Here is a 17035-nt window from a genome sequence, read left to right on the forward strand (position 1 = left end):
CCATGTAAATTAATGGCTTTCTAGTGTACAACAAGAACATGCAAGACTAGAATTTACAATACTACTCTAAAATTTCAAATCTGCTGAGATCTTAGTGGACATGGCACAAGTGTTCAGTTACCCTTGAAAATAATATTAACAAGCAGCTACCCCATTTTTCAAGGAAGTGTGCTTTTAAAGTTATCAATCTTGCTGTTAAGCTACTTTATTTGGATTCAACTAATTTATCATCTAAAACACATAGTTAAACTGTTGAAATCAGCCCTTTTCATCGCTATACACATACACACACACACACACACCCAAACACACATGGTCCCAACTCATGTGAGTGGATTTTCCCTGTTCTATTCCCAGAAAAGCCAGAAATCCACATTTTAGAGGATGTTGTTTTATTCACTTCAACACTCACAACCCACACAACTGGAAAGGTAACACAGACATCTCTCTATACAATGATGGGGAAATGAGGAGTGGGTGGGGAATTAGGGACTTTTAGCCCAATGAAGGTATACATAAAATCTGTGCTGGGAATAGCATACCAAAGGTGGCATAATGGGTCAGTGTGTCTGGCTGCTAACCAGAAGGTTGGTGGATCAAGCCCACTGGATGGCTGTGGGCAGGATTCCTGCAATGTGAGGGGCTTTGACTATGTGACCCTCAGGATTCCTGCCAACTCTACAATTCTATGATTAAGAATGAGAAGATTTTCTGATGGCTCTTCTTCCCCTCCCCCACAACAGACTAAGCTTCCAGAGAAGCTCTGTTCTGCAGACAGAAGAAACCCTCATTCAGTAACCGGTACAAGCCAAGCTACTTATTCTCAAGCAAACATATTTAGTCAAGTCCATACCTTCGTCTACAGTAACTTCAATCTCTGGAATCTTGGAGTTGCTTACAGGACTTTGTGCAGAGTTTGAGCTGTTCGGACTTTGGGGTTCTAAAAAGAAAGGAAGTTTGTTTATTGTTTATAAAGCTCTATGTAGATATGCTTGTTTCAGACAATGTCCCCTGCCACAATTAACTAGCATGCCTAAATCGGCATGGGGCAGACAGACTTCTTGAAATGCTTACGCTAGTTTCCAAACTATTTACTCCATCTGTTTTGTGTAAAGGAAGCATGTGAGGACACCTGCTAGATTTCAGATCTCTTGCTTTGAAAACTCAAACACAGTGCGGTGCGTGAAGATGACATCCCTTTCCTTTGTAACTGGTGTTTAGTCACTTACCCGAAGTATTCACTTTACTAGCCAATCCAGGAGGCAAATAAGAGGTGACAAGTTCTGGCCTATAAATCAGAAAATGCATTTTTAATAGGATGCTCTCATAACAATGCAAGTATCTTACATACAATATTTGTACTCGTCCATCTTCATGCTGGCAAGCAAACACACAACTACAGCCAAGTTTAAACAGGGTGATGGAAGCCTGAGAAGCCTCAAGTGAGTGGGCGGTGCAAGCAACTGTTGCTGCTGGCATTGCCTGGGAACAGGGGGAAGAATGAAGGGGAGAAATCTCCAAGCGGGATGGCAGAGTGAAGCAAGTGAGAGGCCCAGGCAGCCGTCACCAGGGTGGGGTTGGCGAGCAAGACGAGCAGGGGCAGAACCCCTTGTAAAAACCATATGGATCCTGTAACAGCTACATGGGGTGGGAGTGGGGAGGAAGATCTCCAGTAAGAGATGGGTTTTAATTATAATTAAGGAGGGAGGAGACAACTGTAGATGTTGCCGTTGTAACTTTCCAATTTGTACATACCCAAATATTAATATCTGTTTCAACATCACTTTAACAACAGCTATTTTCCAGAGATAAAATATGAAATTTCTAAGTTGCCCAAATGTGCACAATGCAACAGCCACTCAAAATTATGTGTGTCTACCTGACATGTTCTAATGATCTTGTTAAGAGGGCCCAATGGCTACAGTTCTAAAAGTGGAACCTGGCAACTAATAACCACCTGCCCAACCCCTCAAGTTAAATGCTGCCGTCATATTCACACATTTGAAATCAGTGATTTCGACACACATAAACTGTACACAGCACCCCCTGCAAAGGTGACTGATGTCTTAAGAATGATTACTTGAATGTCTGTTTCATCCATCCTGCATGTAAGCTTGCTTCAGATTTTCATGATATCCCACAGTGAAGTATGGCTGAGTTGGTAGACCAGGAGTCTCTTAATCTCAATGTTGTGGGTTCAAGCCCCATGTTGGGTAAAAGATTCCTGCATTGCAGGGAGATGAACCAGATGACCCTCCCAACTCCACAATTCTATGGTTCCATGATTCTATCTAGCCGTCTGGAAATAGCACTAACCATTAGTGTGTCACACTCTATGGCGGGATGCCCTTGAGTCTGGTCTGGAAGCTTCAGCTAGTGTAGAATGCTGTGGCTAGACTGATGCTGGAAGCAGGCTACTGCCAACACATGACACTGTTGCTAAAAGACTTGCACTGGCTTCCCATCTGCAACCAAGCCAGGTTCAAGGTTCTTCTGCTAGTGTGCAAAGCCCTGAATAACTTACGCCCAGAATACTTTAAGTACTGCCTTTCCCTGTATATGCCAAATTGATCACTGAGATCATCTGATGGAGCTTGGTGGTCCTCCATGGACCAGAAGTGCAACTCATACGAACAAGGTTATGACTTCAGTGTTATGGGCCCAACTCTGGAATTCCCACCAGAACTTAGACAGGCACCATCCCTGCTGAGTTTCAGATGACTGGTTAAAATTGCTTTATTTCAGGAGGCCTTTACATCAGGAATGCTTCTCTGATGTTGTGAAATTTCCTGATGTTCTTTGTTTAAATTTCTGGGGTTTAATTTCTTCTAAATTGTGTATATTTTTATCGTTGCAAGCTGCTTTGAGACCTAGATGCTGAAAAGCAGGATATAAATATTAACAGCAACAGCAACATCACTTTAGACCTAGGTATTAAAGATCCCTGTTGGGGTAATAAGTCAAGACTGAGGCTGCATCTGCAGATAGCATTTTGAGATTTTCCAGAACAAGCATTTTTTGCTTTAAAAAACAACAGTAAAGCAATAAAATTGTAAATTTAAAAATAGTAAAGAGATTAACCACCAGCTTACTTTTTCACAATGAATTTGATTTTTCCACTCCCTCGGACAATCCTTTCCAGGCGTGGGATTCCAAACCATGTTGGACTTCGAAAGGGGATACCTTCAGGTAAACCTTCTACATACAAATGCTCAGGGTTTGACTCAAAGACAGGATAAGGAACTTTCACTGCTTCACTCAGCCCCAGAGCTTGTCCTAGAAAGAAGGTGACAAGTTGACAGGGATTCAATAGACCATTAGGCATCAAAGTTCTGCTTTCAAAGGCAGGCTACCCCCTCCTTTTTAATTATTTATTCTATTTAAAATATTTAAAATATTTATATTCCATTTATAAATCTCAAAGAAATTCACACAATGTACATGAAAATCATTAAAATTTCCAAGTAGTCATAACACGTAATTTAAGATCCAGATCTAGCATCCTTGACTTTCACAGCTTTACACACATAGCCTTTCCCAAAATATATATAAAGGCAATTGGTCAAAATGCTATAACAATGTAGAAAAAACTGTGTTTTTTACTTCTACAGTATTTTCATCTAGCAATGGTACTACAAGGTGAATATCCAACAGTTAACTTACCAAATTTTAGATTAAATATCTCTTCTACTTGCTTCCTCAGTTTTGTGATTCTGACATTCCAATCTTCTTTGACTGGAAATTAAAAATAAATACGCATATATACAATGTATGCTTCCATCAGTAAACGTGCAATGATGGCACTTAGTGAGAGATCAATTCAAACATGTAACCTACAGATTTGCATGTATATAAATACATATCCTTAGAAGCAGATTATGAAATGAAAGCGAACAAGCTATAATTTTGCTCTATGGTGGGAAATTCAGATCATTTGGGTTCTCAAAGCATCACTTGCTGTGGTGAGTGATCTGAGTCACTGTACATAAGGCAACATCTAGATTAATGAAAATAAGGGACAGCAGGAAGATCACAGTAATGATAAAAATGCTTTCAGATATATCATCTCATATTTAGCTTTAACAACGAAGACAATGAGTGATAGTGATCCAATGATGATATTGTGCCCCCAGAAGAAATCCAACAGAAAATTTGAAAGAGAGAGAGTTTCTGGTGTTCCTCCTTTCCTACTGCAGTGCTCTGTAACCCTCAACATGATACAGAAAGAATCGCCAAAAACTGTCCCTCCCTTCCCATTCTGATAATGGATTGCATCCTTCAAGAATCACCATTGGAACTGCGCCATATTCTTGTTACCCTGGCCTTTGACAGTTAAGATATTTTGCTTTGTAGAATCAACCTCTTCTGTTTAACCTAATTTAATAAATAGCAATAATATATGTGGCCTTTTAGGTGGGATGTTTTCAATATATTTTCCCCATCTTAATGAATGCATTTAGCACAGAGAAACAAGTGAATACCAAAGCTCCAAAAGTTCGCAACCCATGTCTATGAATGAAGGGGATCTGAATACATTAAGGAGGGGAGAAAAAGCATCTCTCCAAGTAGTGGGTGGAAGTAATGCTGTCTGTATTTGATCACTTCATAAATGCCCATCTTACCAGGCATGTTTGTTCTTGGTTGAGTAACCTCTGCAGGAGTGATTGTTAGCAGTTCTGGCCTGTAATTAAAAAAAATAAAAATTAACATATAGTGGAAGGGAGGTAGTCCGTACTGTACAATCTTTAGTGCTTCTACCCTTGAACTATCCAAGTAAGAGTACTAATCGATTACACTCTGCATTGTGAAGCTCACTTAAAAAATAATAATCAAGTACCAGCTCAAAACAATGAACTTTAAAAAGCAAAATAGCAGGTATCAGCAAAATACAAAGGTTCCAAGAGCCCATTCGAAACATATAAAACTATCAAGTTAGTGAATTGCATTTTGGTTGATAATAGGGTTTTGTTTTTTTAACAAAAGGGTACCATCTAAAATGAAGGTTGCTTATTTCACATATCATTTAACCTTTTCTGTATTTCCAATCCAGGGTTGATTTACAATGTAAGAATGAAGAAAGAAAACAATCCTTCAGTAACAGTTTAGATCTTTGAAATACGTTCAAGGGTGAAACAGATCTCTTCTAGCCAAGACAAATTGCTAGAGAAATCAAAGATAGAAAGAAACACCTGTCGAAAGTTGTATATTCCTATAGATATATTTCCAGTCTCTAACACACATCAAGAAAAACTGTTGGCATTTTTTTGGCATTGACAAATTTAATCTCAAAAAACAGAAATGCAAAGAAAGCTCATCTTACTTTTTTATTACAAATTTTATTCTGTTGCCCACTTGAAGAATTTTCTCCAGCCGAGGAATTCCATACCAAGACGGACTCCGAAATGGAATGTTCTCTGGCAGACCTTCCACAAAAAGATCAGTGGGGTGCGCCTCAAATTTCTGGTAAGGGACAGCCTTTGGTTCAGTGCTCCCCAGTGCCTCAGCTGTTAGAAGAAGCCAGACTATTTGTAATTTCACAACATGGACAAAACTCAGACAAGAACCCTAGTTTCAGTCTTTAATTAAACTAATAGTCAATACATTTTATGAGCAAGGATCCCTTACTGAAAGGACATACAGGTGAGTACAGAGCCCTGCCCCAATGACGGCTAAACTCCCTGCAGTAAGGTTACCAGATTATTTTCAATTAATCCGGGGAAACTTTTCAATTTCAATGGATTTTGCATGGGGACTGATTTGTACATCCAGGGACTGTCCCTAGGAAAAGGGGACGTCTTGTAACCTTACCCTGTAGTCTGCCTCCCTATGTCCTTTTCTCTTCTGCTGCAGTCTAATATCCCAAGCATATGTGGTACAGAGAAAAAAGGGCATTGGGAATTGATATGTATTCCTGCCCTGTGCAGCCCTCTTCAATCAAGCACTTTCTAGGTAATTGGGGCAGATCATGTCTTAACAACCCTGGATCCTCCAGATGCAGCTTGGCTCCTGAGAACACCCCATCTTGATGCCACTGGACCCAGTTAAAAGGTAAAAACATGTTAAGAGGCATTCTTAACTCTATTTGCCACAAACAGAAAGCAAACTACTGAATTTTAGTAGTTTTAGTAGTTTAGTAAACTGTAGTTTAGTAAACAGTTTAGTAACTAGTAAACTGTAGTTTAGTAGTTAAAATTTTAGAATTTTAACTGGAAAGCGATCTCTGATCTGCATGCCAGTCCTGAACCCACCACCACCCAAACTGAACAATGAATTGCTGCCAAGTGAACTTACCAAATTTTCTGCAAAATAACTGGTCGACAAGCTTCCTTAGTTTGGTGATTCGGGCATACCATTCTTCTTTCACTGTGGTAAAAACAAGAATTTGATTTAAATGTTTAACATTCTGAAGTTAAAACACTGTTTATTTGGCAAAACTTTATTCACTTTGAATATCCTTCTCCCTTGAAGTCACAGTGGCAAAAGAGGGCAAGTGCATAAAAGCAGAGAGGAAAGAGGTAAACCTATAGGCCTCCAGAGATGGGAATGTAGAGTCCAACATCTTCTGGAAGGCCACAGGCTCTCCGCCCCTGGCATAAAAGGAAGTTGTCCCTAGGAGCCCTCACAAACTTACAGGTAGCAGGCAGCAAAGAAGCAGAGAAAAATAGATGCTATGTTGTTTTAGTTCCTTCAACCCAACAAATACATTTTTACAGTTAAGGTTCACCTCTTGAGGCCTAGCTCAAGAGATGAAAATTGTTTTAATTTGTTCACTGGAACATTCTTCTGCCCTTCACCGAATGTTTCCAAGATGGCTTGCAAATATATACAAGATCAATTTTAAGTATCAAATACAATTCAATCATAAAACAAAAATCACAAGCAGCATTAAAGCCATTAAAAAGTATTAAAGGAAGGATTAATAGATTCTTTTAAAAGTCTTCATCTGCCACCAAAACAGCAGCAGCACCAATGCCAGGCAAGCCACCTGGAGGAAAGAGTGCCAGACAGGTATCACAACCAATAATGCCTTCACTTAATTTACCATCCACCTCACCTAAGAAACGTTGGTCAAATCTGACCCAACAGCAATACCCTAAACACATTTATTTAACTGACTGCACGTTGTATACTTTTAGTTATGCTGTGAACTTGGATTTAGGTCTCTCGGGAAATTCTGTGCTGCAATTGTCTTTAGAACACGTAATACTGTATTTTCTTTGACAGCCTTTCAGAGCACAATGTTGTTGGGCAGCCATCATAAATACAATCAACGAATAAAATAAACACAGCCACCAACTCCACATACCCCTCTTACCTCCTGCAACAGGTTTGTCTAACGGTAGATCTTCTCGCGTTGAATTTAGCAGCTCATGCCTGCAAACATTTTAGGGCATATTTTTGTTAATCAGCATACTACTATTATACTACCACTACTTTTACCCCATAGCAACCATTATTTCACCCATCAAATAAAACTCCATCTTACCAATAGGAATGGGAGGGATACACAAATTATAACAGAAATTGCCAAGGGCTGTATCCAACTGAAATTAATGGACTCAAGTTACTCATGTTCATTATTTTCAATAGGTCAACTCTGAGGAGGACTTGCATTGGATACAATACAATACCTAAAGCACGAAGCTCATAATACTGTGACAGGGTAAAAACTTCACTTCTAGTCGGCAATCTGCTAAAGTCTGATTGGCTATGGAATATTTTCTGAAGTACTTCCTCACTGGTAAGCAAAGATGCAACTTACAGATGGGTAGTGTACATTTTTTTCAAGATCAGAGAGCCTCATACTTGTTAAACAGCAAGTGTTTTCAGAATAATCTCGCAAGAAACTTTATACAATACGCCATGGTGATAATTTGACAGTAATAACCAATGGCAAAAACAAACATTTGGTTATCTCAAAGCTTGAATAAAATTAGGTCTATCAGCAAAAATCTGAAGACTGCTCAGAAGAACCCACAGCAGCAGCACCCCAATATATATTCTGATTATTTGAACAATACTTGGTTCCACCTGACTGCAGCAGAGGGAGAGATGGGATAGCTGAATTGTTTCCATTCAAGGCGGCATAACCTTGAATTATTTCGATTCAGGGTGTAACAACTACCACACAATTTATCAACTGGTGCCTGCCTTTATTCATTTTCCTGATCCCTCTTGTGCAAAATGTCTTTTAAATTGTAAGGCTGCAAGGCAAGACATGCCTTGCGTACTACAGATCTTACTTTAGCCATTTGTCTACTGAACAGCAGGGTAAAAAAACATTAAATAAAGAACAGTGCAGAAATACATGAAATGGCAGCAAATATTATGCTGTAAGAATGTAAAAAGCAGCTGTGCTGGATCAGTCAAAAAGTTGATCAAGTCTAGCGTCTTATTCTCCACAGAGGCCAGCTATATGTTTCTGCGAAGCCAACAACCCTATTCTCTTTCAGCAATTGCCATCCAATAGGCATACTGCTTCAGAACACAGAAGTTCTGCCCAGCTATCATGTATAGTAATAGCCATTAATAGAGCAACCCCCATTCATGAATTTGTCTCCCTGCCCTTCACTGCATCTGGTGACTGCAAGCTCTGTATTTGTGCACTGAGCCAAGATGAGAATGAGCCTCCTGCACACACACATGCAGCTGCTTCACTTTTCCACCCATGCAAGTAGGGAACAAGCCAGGAAGTCAGTTCACTACAGCATCCAGTAAGATCCAAAATGGGAAGCTATAGTTAATAGCTTCCAAACAAGTTGGGATATTAGGCCACCTTTAAATCATTCAACAATTATTAAGCTGAGGTTTGATCATTTGAACACAGCCCTGATATGATATCTTTTTTTCTGCCTTGAATCTACTTCTAATAAATTTCACTGAGACAGCCCCTGCCCAAGTGCCAATATTATGAGGGGGAGAGAGGTTATAATTGATGAGCAATTCTACAGAAAAAGATACTGTGAATCCTGCATTTGTGGACACTCTAATTTAAACCAACTTACTCACTTCTTAATCACAAATCGTATCCGTTCCTTTGCCAGCAAAATCCTTTCGAGGCGAGGGATCCCATAGGTGGAGGGTCTCCGGAAGGGAATTCCTTCTGGCAGTCCTACCACATACAAATCTTCAACATGGGACTGGAAGAGTGGATACGGGATAGTCACGGGGCCTTTTGCGTTAATAGCTTCAGCTTTAATATAAAAAGAAAAACACACTAAGAGTGGCTTAGCATTGCCTGCAAACTTACTTGTTTCGAAAGAACACCAAATGTAGTATCTCACTTAGCAGAACCCTATACAATCAAACCTGCTTTATATAAAAGAGGAAGAGATTATGCCTCGTAAGTGCAACTCAAACCCCACACCAAACTAATTTGCACTAACCATAGATTAGAACACAAGCCCTAGTTTGAGCTTCCAAAGTGTACAACAGTTCAGAGCTGCTTATCTGTGCTTATTTTCTGTCCCCATATGGAAACTAGAGTGTAGAGCCAGGACTCCCAGAGGAAGATTTATAGCCATTAAGTACGAACTGTCAACTCAGATGCCCCATCAAACCACAGACAGTCCCAAGCCATGATTTATAAAAACTTCCAAGTCATGGTTTCAGACTTTTGACAGTGGATCACATTCTCACCCAACACAATTTTTGTGTAATGCCCAAAATGAGTAACTTACTTGCTATATGCAAACACATGCTACAACGTATTAAGACCAGGGGTGGCTAATTTGTGGGCCAACAGGTGTTGTTGAACCACAACTCATATCATCAATGACTTTGACCATCCTAACTAGTGCTGATGGGCATTGGAGCCCAGCAATACCTGGGGGATTATACGTTAGTCACCACTGATCTAGATGTTGCAGATCTGTAGTTAAGTTGTATGCCCACCTATAATGTCAACATTTTCAAATACAGGAAGGATGCAGAAATCCTCCTCCAACTTTTTAAAAAGCAAAGTTTTAAGCCTACAAGACTACGAACGATGTGGTCAAGCCCAGCAAATCTAAGAAACCAGAAGAGTGAAATCAACACAGAGCCAAACTCCTTGACCTTTCAGATGATTAGCTAAAACCGATTAAGTTACACAAAATAAGCAGCATTACTTTACACAGGTTGCAGACTGCACCCCCCCCCCCTTTTTGGTACCACATTTTATTCTTAATACAGATCACAATTAATGTGTAATGTTAAGAACCAAAGGTTGCGGAAGTAACAGCTTGCAGAACTTCCAACACTACTTACCCCACTCCCCAAAAGGAGATATCATTGTACTTACTGCCAACTCTCTAATTCTGCAGAACCAACACGGCTACAAACACCCCTTGGCACTGGCAGTCCTTGGACAATGGCAGGACAACATGCCAAAAGAATTCAGACTCTATGGAGTGGGGAATTCTAACCTTTTTCCAAAAAAAGTTTGGGGAGTTTCAAATTCTAGGAATGGCTTTTAAAAGGGGGTTGGGGATACAGTGTGTACACATACCATATTTTCTTTCAAATAACTCTTCAACTTGCTTTCTCAAGTCTGTAATGCGGGCATTCCATTTCTCTGAAAGGAAAAATAATGTTATCCCAATATAAGATATATCAAGCTTTTAATATATCAAGCTGCTGAATTCTGGATTATGCATTTCGCCTTGTTGCTCATGCATGATTATAAAACACTAAACCCTTTAAAAGTAACATCTGTATACGTTCTGAAGACAAAATTATATACATATTGCTGGACAAAAGCAGCTAAAAACTTTGTCCATAATTACTCCACGCAGGCATGGCCAAACTTGGGCCCTTCAGCAGTTTTGGGACTACAATTCCCATCATCCCTGACCACCGGTCCTGTTAGCCTAGGGATGATGGGAGTTGTAATCCCAAAACAGCTGGAGGGCCAAGTTTGGCCATGCCTGCTCTACAGCAATTCTATACTCAGTAGCTCACTCCCATCGTGGTTTACACTGATCTGAAGCAGCTGTTGACAAATTATTTTAATTCAGAGCCTGAAAGGTTTAATTGGGAGGTTTCTTAAAAGGCCAGAGTTACAATGAGTGTGTGAAGCCGTATTGGCAGAAGCCTTAACTAAAGAGGTTATATGAAGAACCATACAGCCCCCCCATCATTACTCCAGTCCTGGTGCTGGTTGATTTAATGCATTCATGTCCCACTTCTCAAAGAAAATAGAGGCAGCAAGACACAAGGCATCCACATTCAAGCTATTGATGCACTGGAGTACTTCATGGCTTTGCACTTCTATACCATATTTACGTCAGACATCTGAAGCTTTAGGAAATCATTACGAAAGAGGAAGGCACACACAGAAGCCAAACTCATTACAGACTCCTCAAGCTACTACTGTCTCAAGACTGACAATAGTCCCTAAATAAACAGCAAACTCCAAGTATATTCATTCTGCGTAGCCCATCCTCAAACCAATCACACATTCTGCCACGATCAGCCTACTGGGCAGTTTGCTCAGATAAGCCAGTCACCAACTCTCCTTCCCTTCTTTCTCAGCTCTACTGACGTTCAAGTTCAAGTAAGCTTGAAGAAGTGCTTCTGCAAGAGTGGCCACATCCACACATAATACTAAACCATGGGCATGCTATGTGGATGGACCTCAATGATCCAAAGTAAAGAATAAGGTTTCATCTTCCCCTGAACATCCAGCAGGACAAGCTTGGTTGCATTTTGTAAAAAAACAAAACAAAAAAACAGCTTAGTGCTACATTTAAACCAGCAACCCTACTTAAACAAAACCATTGTTTTAAACAATTCATTTTCAAGCTGGCATGTTAAGGAACTTAAAACAAGCTGTTTTAAACCAGCTGGTTCAAAAGAAATACAAAGTGGAAATTGTTTAAAAGGGAAACTAAACTTGGCAGAAGTCCCTGATCATGCAGGAGGATGAGGGGAGCAGATGAACCTGACACTTTGCTCAGACGTACTGAGGCTCATGGACAGCACATTAAATCATAGTGTTTAAGGGGCCAATGTCTCATGGAATATGCAGAATTAGCAAAATTAACAGATAAATTACATGAAAGGGACAACAAAGACTTCAAAAGAGAATGGGAACCATTTACAATATATATGAAGAGACAACACGAAGAGTTGGACTCATTGGCAGGGTTTGAGTAAGCATTCACAAATGCATATAATGTATATAATAAAAAATAGATGTAAATGTATTAGGAATTAACTGGGGAAATAATGCACAGGATAAATAAACTGAAAGTAAAATGAAGTGGAAGTATGAGGGGAGTCCAGGGGAGGGGGGCAGGAAAAAAATGGAAAATTGTTAGAGAGATATTTAATAAAGGATGCATTTATTGAAAAACCAATAAAAATTATTTTTTAAAATAAAAATAAGGGGCTAATGTCTCCTCCTACACAAGTCTCCCGGATCTTCAAGGCATCCCAGGAAAACCTTCTGCTGGTACCTCCACTTTGAGAAACAAGATCTAATGGTACTGAAGGCAAGGGGTTCTGTGTTGCGGCACCATAGCAGAGCACATACGTTTTACGTGTAACATCCCAGATTCAAGCTCTGGCACTTCAAGCTTAAAGCATCTCAGATATTAAGGTTTTGGAAACAACTTGTACCTGGAGAGCTGTTGCTGGACAGCACAGAACTAGACAGAACAGTCTCAGGCTTGGGGGGGGGGGTGGAAGGCAGTTTCATATGTTCAAATAGAGATACAGTCATATTCAGTACCAATTCAAGTGAAAGCTTGAATACACCTTAGCCAACAGGAGCCAGGCCAACAAAACTGTGAAGAAGGTTAGGAACCATTTTACTCTTAAACTTACCAAAATTGAATTCTCTAGCTTTTCTTCTTCCACAATTGGCAGCATCGTTGACTGGTTCTGTGCTCTTTGTCTTCTTATGAGGTGGTAAGTAGTCGTCATCATCTTCAGACAGAAAAATACAGATATATGCATCATGGCTGCTGTTACTATTATGCCTGAATGTCTTTCAAGGTGTTATGGTTCTAACTCAAAATTATTTGCTGTTGGAGGAGGATAATTATTCTGGAGGAAAAAATTCCACATGCATTACGCTGACTGGTCAGAGCCTGGCATCCAAATTTCTCATTTAATATTCAAATTATGCGAATGGAATTAGAATATGCACAGCAGCATTGTCCAACATGTTTTAAATGAGGCCCTTTTCTACTGTTAAGGGACACCCAACAACCCTACTGGTACCAAATATATAATGGATACCACATCAGGTCAGATGATTTTGAAAATGAAGTATCATAAAGATCATAGGATAAAGCTTCTCCCAGATCCAGTGATTCAACAACAGCATGACATAGAGGAAATAATTAGGAGACGGTGGGGGAAGAAAGGAAAAATTGGTTTCTATTCCAGCATCAACTGCATAAATAGAAATTGCAAGCAACTGGAAAAGGTTGGGAAGATTTCAGTGGTAACTGGATAGGACTGTTACATCCAGGAATAGATAATCCTTTCCAGAAAGAAAAAAGAAAAGAAAACTGCTGTATCTACAGTAAGAATGTTGAATAAGATATTTAAGGTTGCAAACATCACTTAAATGATTATTGGGGGAAGAGAGAAAGATAGATGCCAGACACCCTTGATGCCAGATAAACACACTTTAGTGTCCCTAATAGTTGTCCTTTCAGCAGCCCTCCTCCATTCAAACCCAAAACCACTTCACAAATCCCCCACTTTAAAATTAGTGCAAGAGCTGCTGAAAGGGAAGCCAACAGACACCACACTGTGCAGTCACTGTCCATCAACATCAATACAAGAAAGTTATATCACAAGACTTGCACTCTGAAGTTTTGCGCTGTTTTTAGAAAATCTAAGGCTAGTTTTCTCATCGCTGAAAATGAGAGAAAAATGCTGTTTTGAAGAGCATGGGCCCTAAAAGTGAACTAGGGTCTATAAGTTCTTGAGTTATACTACTTCAAACAGATAGTGCAAGGCAATCAAGCATATACCCCAAAAAACCTGCCACTGCTGAACACAACTCCTTTAGCTCCTTATGCAGGAAGCGCTACCAGGCTTTTTAAATTTCCTCATATGGAGGAACTAATGTTGGGCACTTCCTGTGAAGGTCCCTTCTAGTTTGGGGTGAATGAGGCATCCAAGAGAATAGCATAGCTCCTCATTTCACCAAGGAAGGGAAGGATTATGTGGCCAGCTTTTGGAGATTTAACTCAGTCCTGTAGGCTCTTCCCCAGTTTCCTGTGGCTGTGCTTAAGACAGAATGATGAGAAATTGCAAATTAAAACCTAGAGCCACAGGAGAAATGACAGAAAAGAGAGCACGGAACTTCACACTCTACAAGGTCAAGCTGGAGGCCCCAGGAAATAGTGAACTGCAAAGGTGTACACGTGAATCAACCTGCTGGTCAGAACAGGGTGCAGCCAGCTAGATGGTGTCTTGTTCACCCCAAACTAGAAGGAAACTTGTGTCTAATGTTTTCCTCTCAGTTTGGGGTGAAGGAGGCATACCTTAGCAACCCTGAACTTCGGGAAGCAAATCATGCTGGAGCACTCTCCTCTCAAAGGCTGCCACTGCGGAAGCCGAATAGTCCAACTTGCAACGTCTAATGAAAGTAGAGGTAAATTTCCTCATGGTGGAAATGGAAGCTGCTGCTACTCGTGGATTATGTCATGGGGTTGCCGTATTTGGGCTTTTTTTAAGGAAGACCCCCAAATTGTTGATGTTAAGTGATTTTAGGCTTTTGGAGCTGATGACATTTTTACACCCGAAAACCTGACGTATGACAAGCCTAGCATGTCATGACATTTTGCCGAGAATCACCACTGCTTTGAAAGTTCATTTTAAAAAGGAATGGCATCAGTTCAAACGGCAATTTTTATAAATTAAAAAGTTCACCCTCAACAGCTTTTGAAAAAACTTTCTACTGCTGCCCTGAAGCACAAGGTCAAATCCGCGTGACAGGGTGAGCTCCCGTTGCTCTGTCCCAGCATTTGCCAATGAAGTTCATCAATGAACTTTTTTCAAGTGAACTAGTTCATTCCAAGCACTGAGCATCATAGGCCAAGAAAATGCATACCTTGAGTCATACAGCTATTGTATGGCTTAGGTATGAATAATCAGGCCCAGGGTGTAGGCTCATGCTGAGAGATCCATCATTTTGTGATATGTAAGGAGTTCTGAGGTCCAAGAGGGGTTCTGGGTTCTCTTATGTGAAAGATAGATGAACCAGTTCTCAGGTGCTGGAGTGTCCTGCATGGAGACAGGTAGTTTCCACCTTTTGTTTAAAATAAAGCAATGATCTTGCTGGGGGGTTACTGTTGCCTGTTAAGTCCTGATGAGCCTCGACCCAAGATGAACTAAGGAGAAGACCTTCAAGATAATGGTATATATGCATGCCCTGTAACTGAAATCGTGAAAACTCTTGAGGTCAAGCCAAGGCCCAAGGCCATTACAGTATACTGGAAATGTATCTGCTTATAGGTAAACCTGAAGAAGCAATGGGGATAACAATGATGTAGCAGAGATGCTACAGTATGTTCACCAAGTCCCTAAATGATGCCTGGCACAAAGAAGCTGAGAGAAGGAAAAAATGGCATCCTGACAATCCCCTTTTCACAACCTCTTTCTGCTCTACCTGAGATAGGAGGAATGTTTTTCCTTCTCAGTTGTTTGCGAATGTGTTTGAGCCTATGATAGTGGTAGTCATTGATAGGACTGCGCATGGGGAGATGGGAGGGGAGAGACTCCAATTGTTCTGGATAAGAATGAATCAGTACATGGTGGAGGCCCACAGTGGGAGGCTCTGTAGTAGCTACAGCAGAGACTTGATTGGCTTAGTCTGCTTCCCCATTCTGACATATGGAATTCCTTTCTTTTTATGTGGATGTCACTATTTGCTTTCCCAAGGGGGCCATAATGAAGGAAGAAAAGGCAATAAAATAAAGGAGAGCAATAAAAGATTATTAAAAAGAAACAACAAACTGGAGCAGCAGACTAGGAAGAGGAAGGGGAAAGGGAAAGGGTCAGGGGGAAAACTAGCAGTACAGGCAAGGTAAATCAGAGGAGGAGCCGAGAGGAAAGGCTATATTGAGCAAAGGCACAGAATCAACTGAGCGAGGAACCTTTAGGCCTGGGCTCAGTTTCAAAAGGAGTTAACCCACCCTACCGGATGCCTCCTTCACCCCAAACTGAGAAATATGACTACTGCTTCACTGTTATGACATAAGGAACACCTCACTACACAGGCAAGAGGAATAGCAATTCATAATCTAGAAGCACTATTGGAAGCTTTATCAACAACCCTTTAACAGATTAACCCTAAAACTAACTTACTAGTAGCAAGGTCTAGAAGTTGCAAAATCTAGACAGGAAACCAAGCCCTCCTAATGTAAATATTCCATTCTAGTAATTCATCTCATTTGCTCTACTTCCTATTTTGAGGTGTAGCATAGTGTCTGTTATAGACTGGTGTGTTTAAAAACTAACACACACAAGAGGCTATACACAAGAGGAGATTTACAAAAGAAGCAAAGGGGGGTGGGGAGAGGAGAAAGATTTAACACAAAAGATTTGCTTAAGGAATATACAGCACTCAGACCTTTGAGGCTAGGTATTCAGATTCACAATTTACTTTCTACTTTCCAAACCAATCACGGGGTTTGTCAGAATATATTGCCTATCCGTCCTCCACCTTACAAGTTTTGCAAGACCCAAATGATCCTAGGGATAACAGGCAAGCAACACTTTTCAGTTGCTGTATTCCCTAAACAAACTGATCCTCCTTAAGGTCTCCTACCACTCCGGAGAACTCCCACATCCATAATAATTTCCCAACAAAGTGTATCAAAATAAAACAGTCTGCCCAAACTTCTTGTTTATTTCCTCTGAAAAGCAAAACAAAAAACCCAGCTAATTGAATAATTTGGTTTGTTTTCACATGCACTCTTAATACAGACACCTCTAAGAGACGCCTTTAAAAATGTTGACAACTTGTTTTCAATCATTTAATGTCTATCTTGCCCAGCAAATGTTATCTTACAGTACGAGAAAGGCT

The 17035-nt window shown here is 40.2% G+C and overlaps 1 protein-coding gene across 12 annotated transcripts in view; it reads right to left on the reverse strand.

Annotated features, from left to right (window-relative positions):
- The window catches only part of GTF2I (general transcription factor IIi), a 55383-nt gene that overhangs the window by 11782 nt on the left and 26566 nt on the right, over positions 1 to 17035 (reverse strand). For 10 of the 12 annotated variants that reach the window (XM_080982830.1, XM_080982837.1, XM_080982834.1 and 7 more), the window contains 11 exons: positions 12811 to 12912; positions 10490 to 10555; positions 9010 to 9193; positions 7316 to 7374; positions 6292 to 6363; positions 5321 to 5504; positions 4623 to 4681; positions 3664 to 3735; positions 3093 to 3276; positions 1230 to 1288; positions 854 to 940 (listed from right to left, as the gene is read on the reverse strand). In XM_080982830.1, the coding sequence (XP_080838956.1) occupies positions 854 to 940; positions 1230 to 1288; positions 3093 to 3276; positions 3664 to 3735; positions 4623 to 4681; positions 5321 to 5504; positions 6292 to 6363; positions 7316 to 7374; positions 9010 to 9193; positions 10490 to 10555; positions 12811 to 12912 (1128 nt within the window). The remainder of the gene's footprint in view (positions 1 to 853; positions 941 to 1229; positions 1289 to 3092; positions 3277 to 3663; positions 3736 to 4622; positions 4682 to 5320; positions 5505 to 6291; positions 6364 to 7315; positions 7375 to 9009; positions 9194 to 10489; positions 10556 to 12810; positions 12913 to 17035) is intronic. The other 2 variants (XM_080982831.1, XM_080982835.1) reach the window with 1 other exon arrangement.

Source organism: Podarcis pityusensis, assembly GCF_964106645.2.
Source record: "Podarcis pityusensis genome assembly, chromosome: 15".
In the NCBI taxonomy this organism is placed as follows: Eukaryota; Metazoa; Chordata; class Lepidosauria; order Squamata; family Lacertidae; genus Podarcis; species Podarcis pityusensis.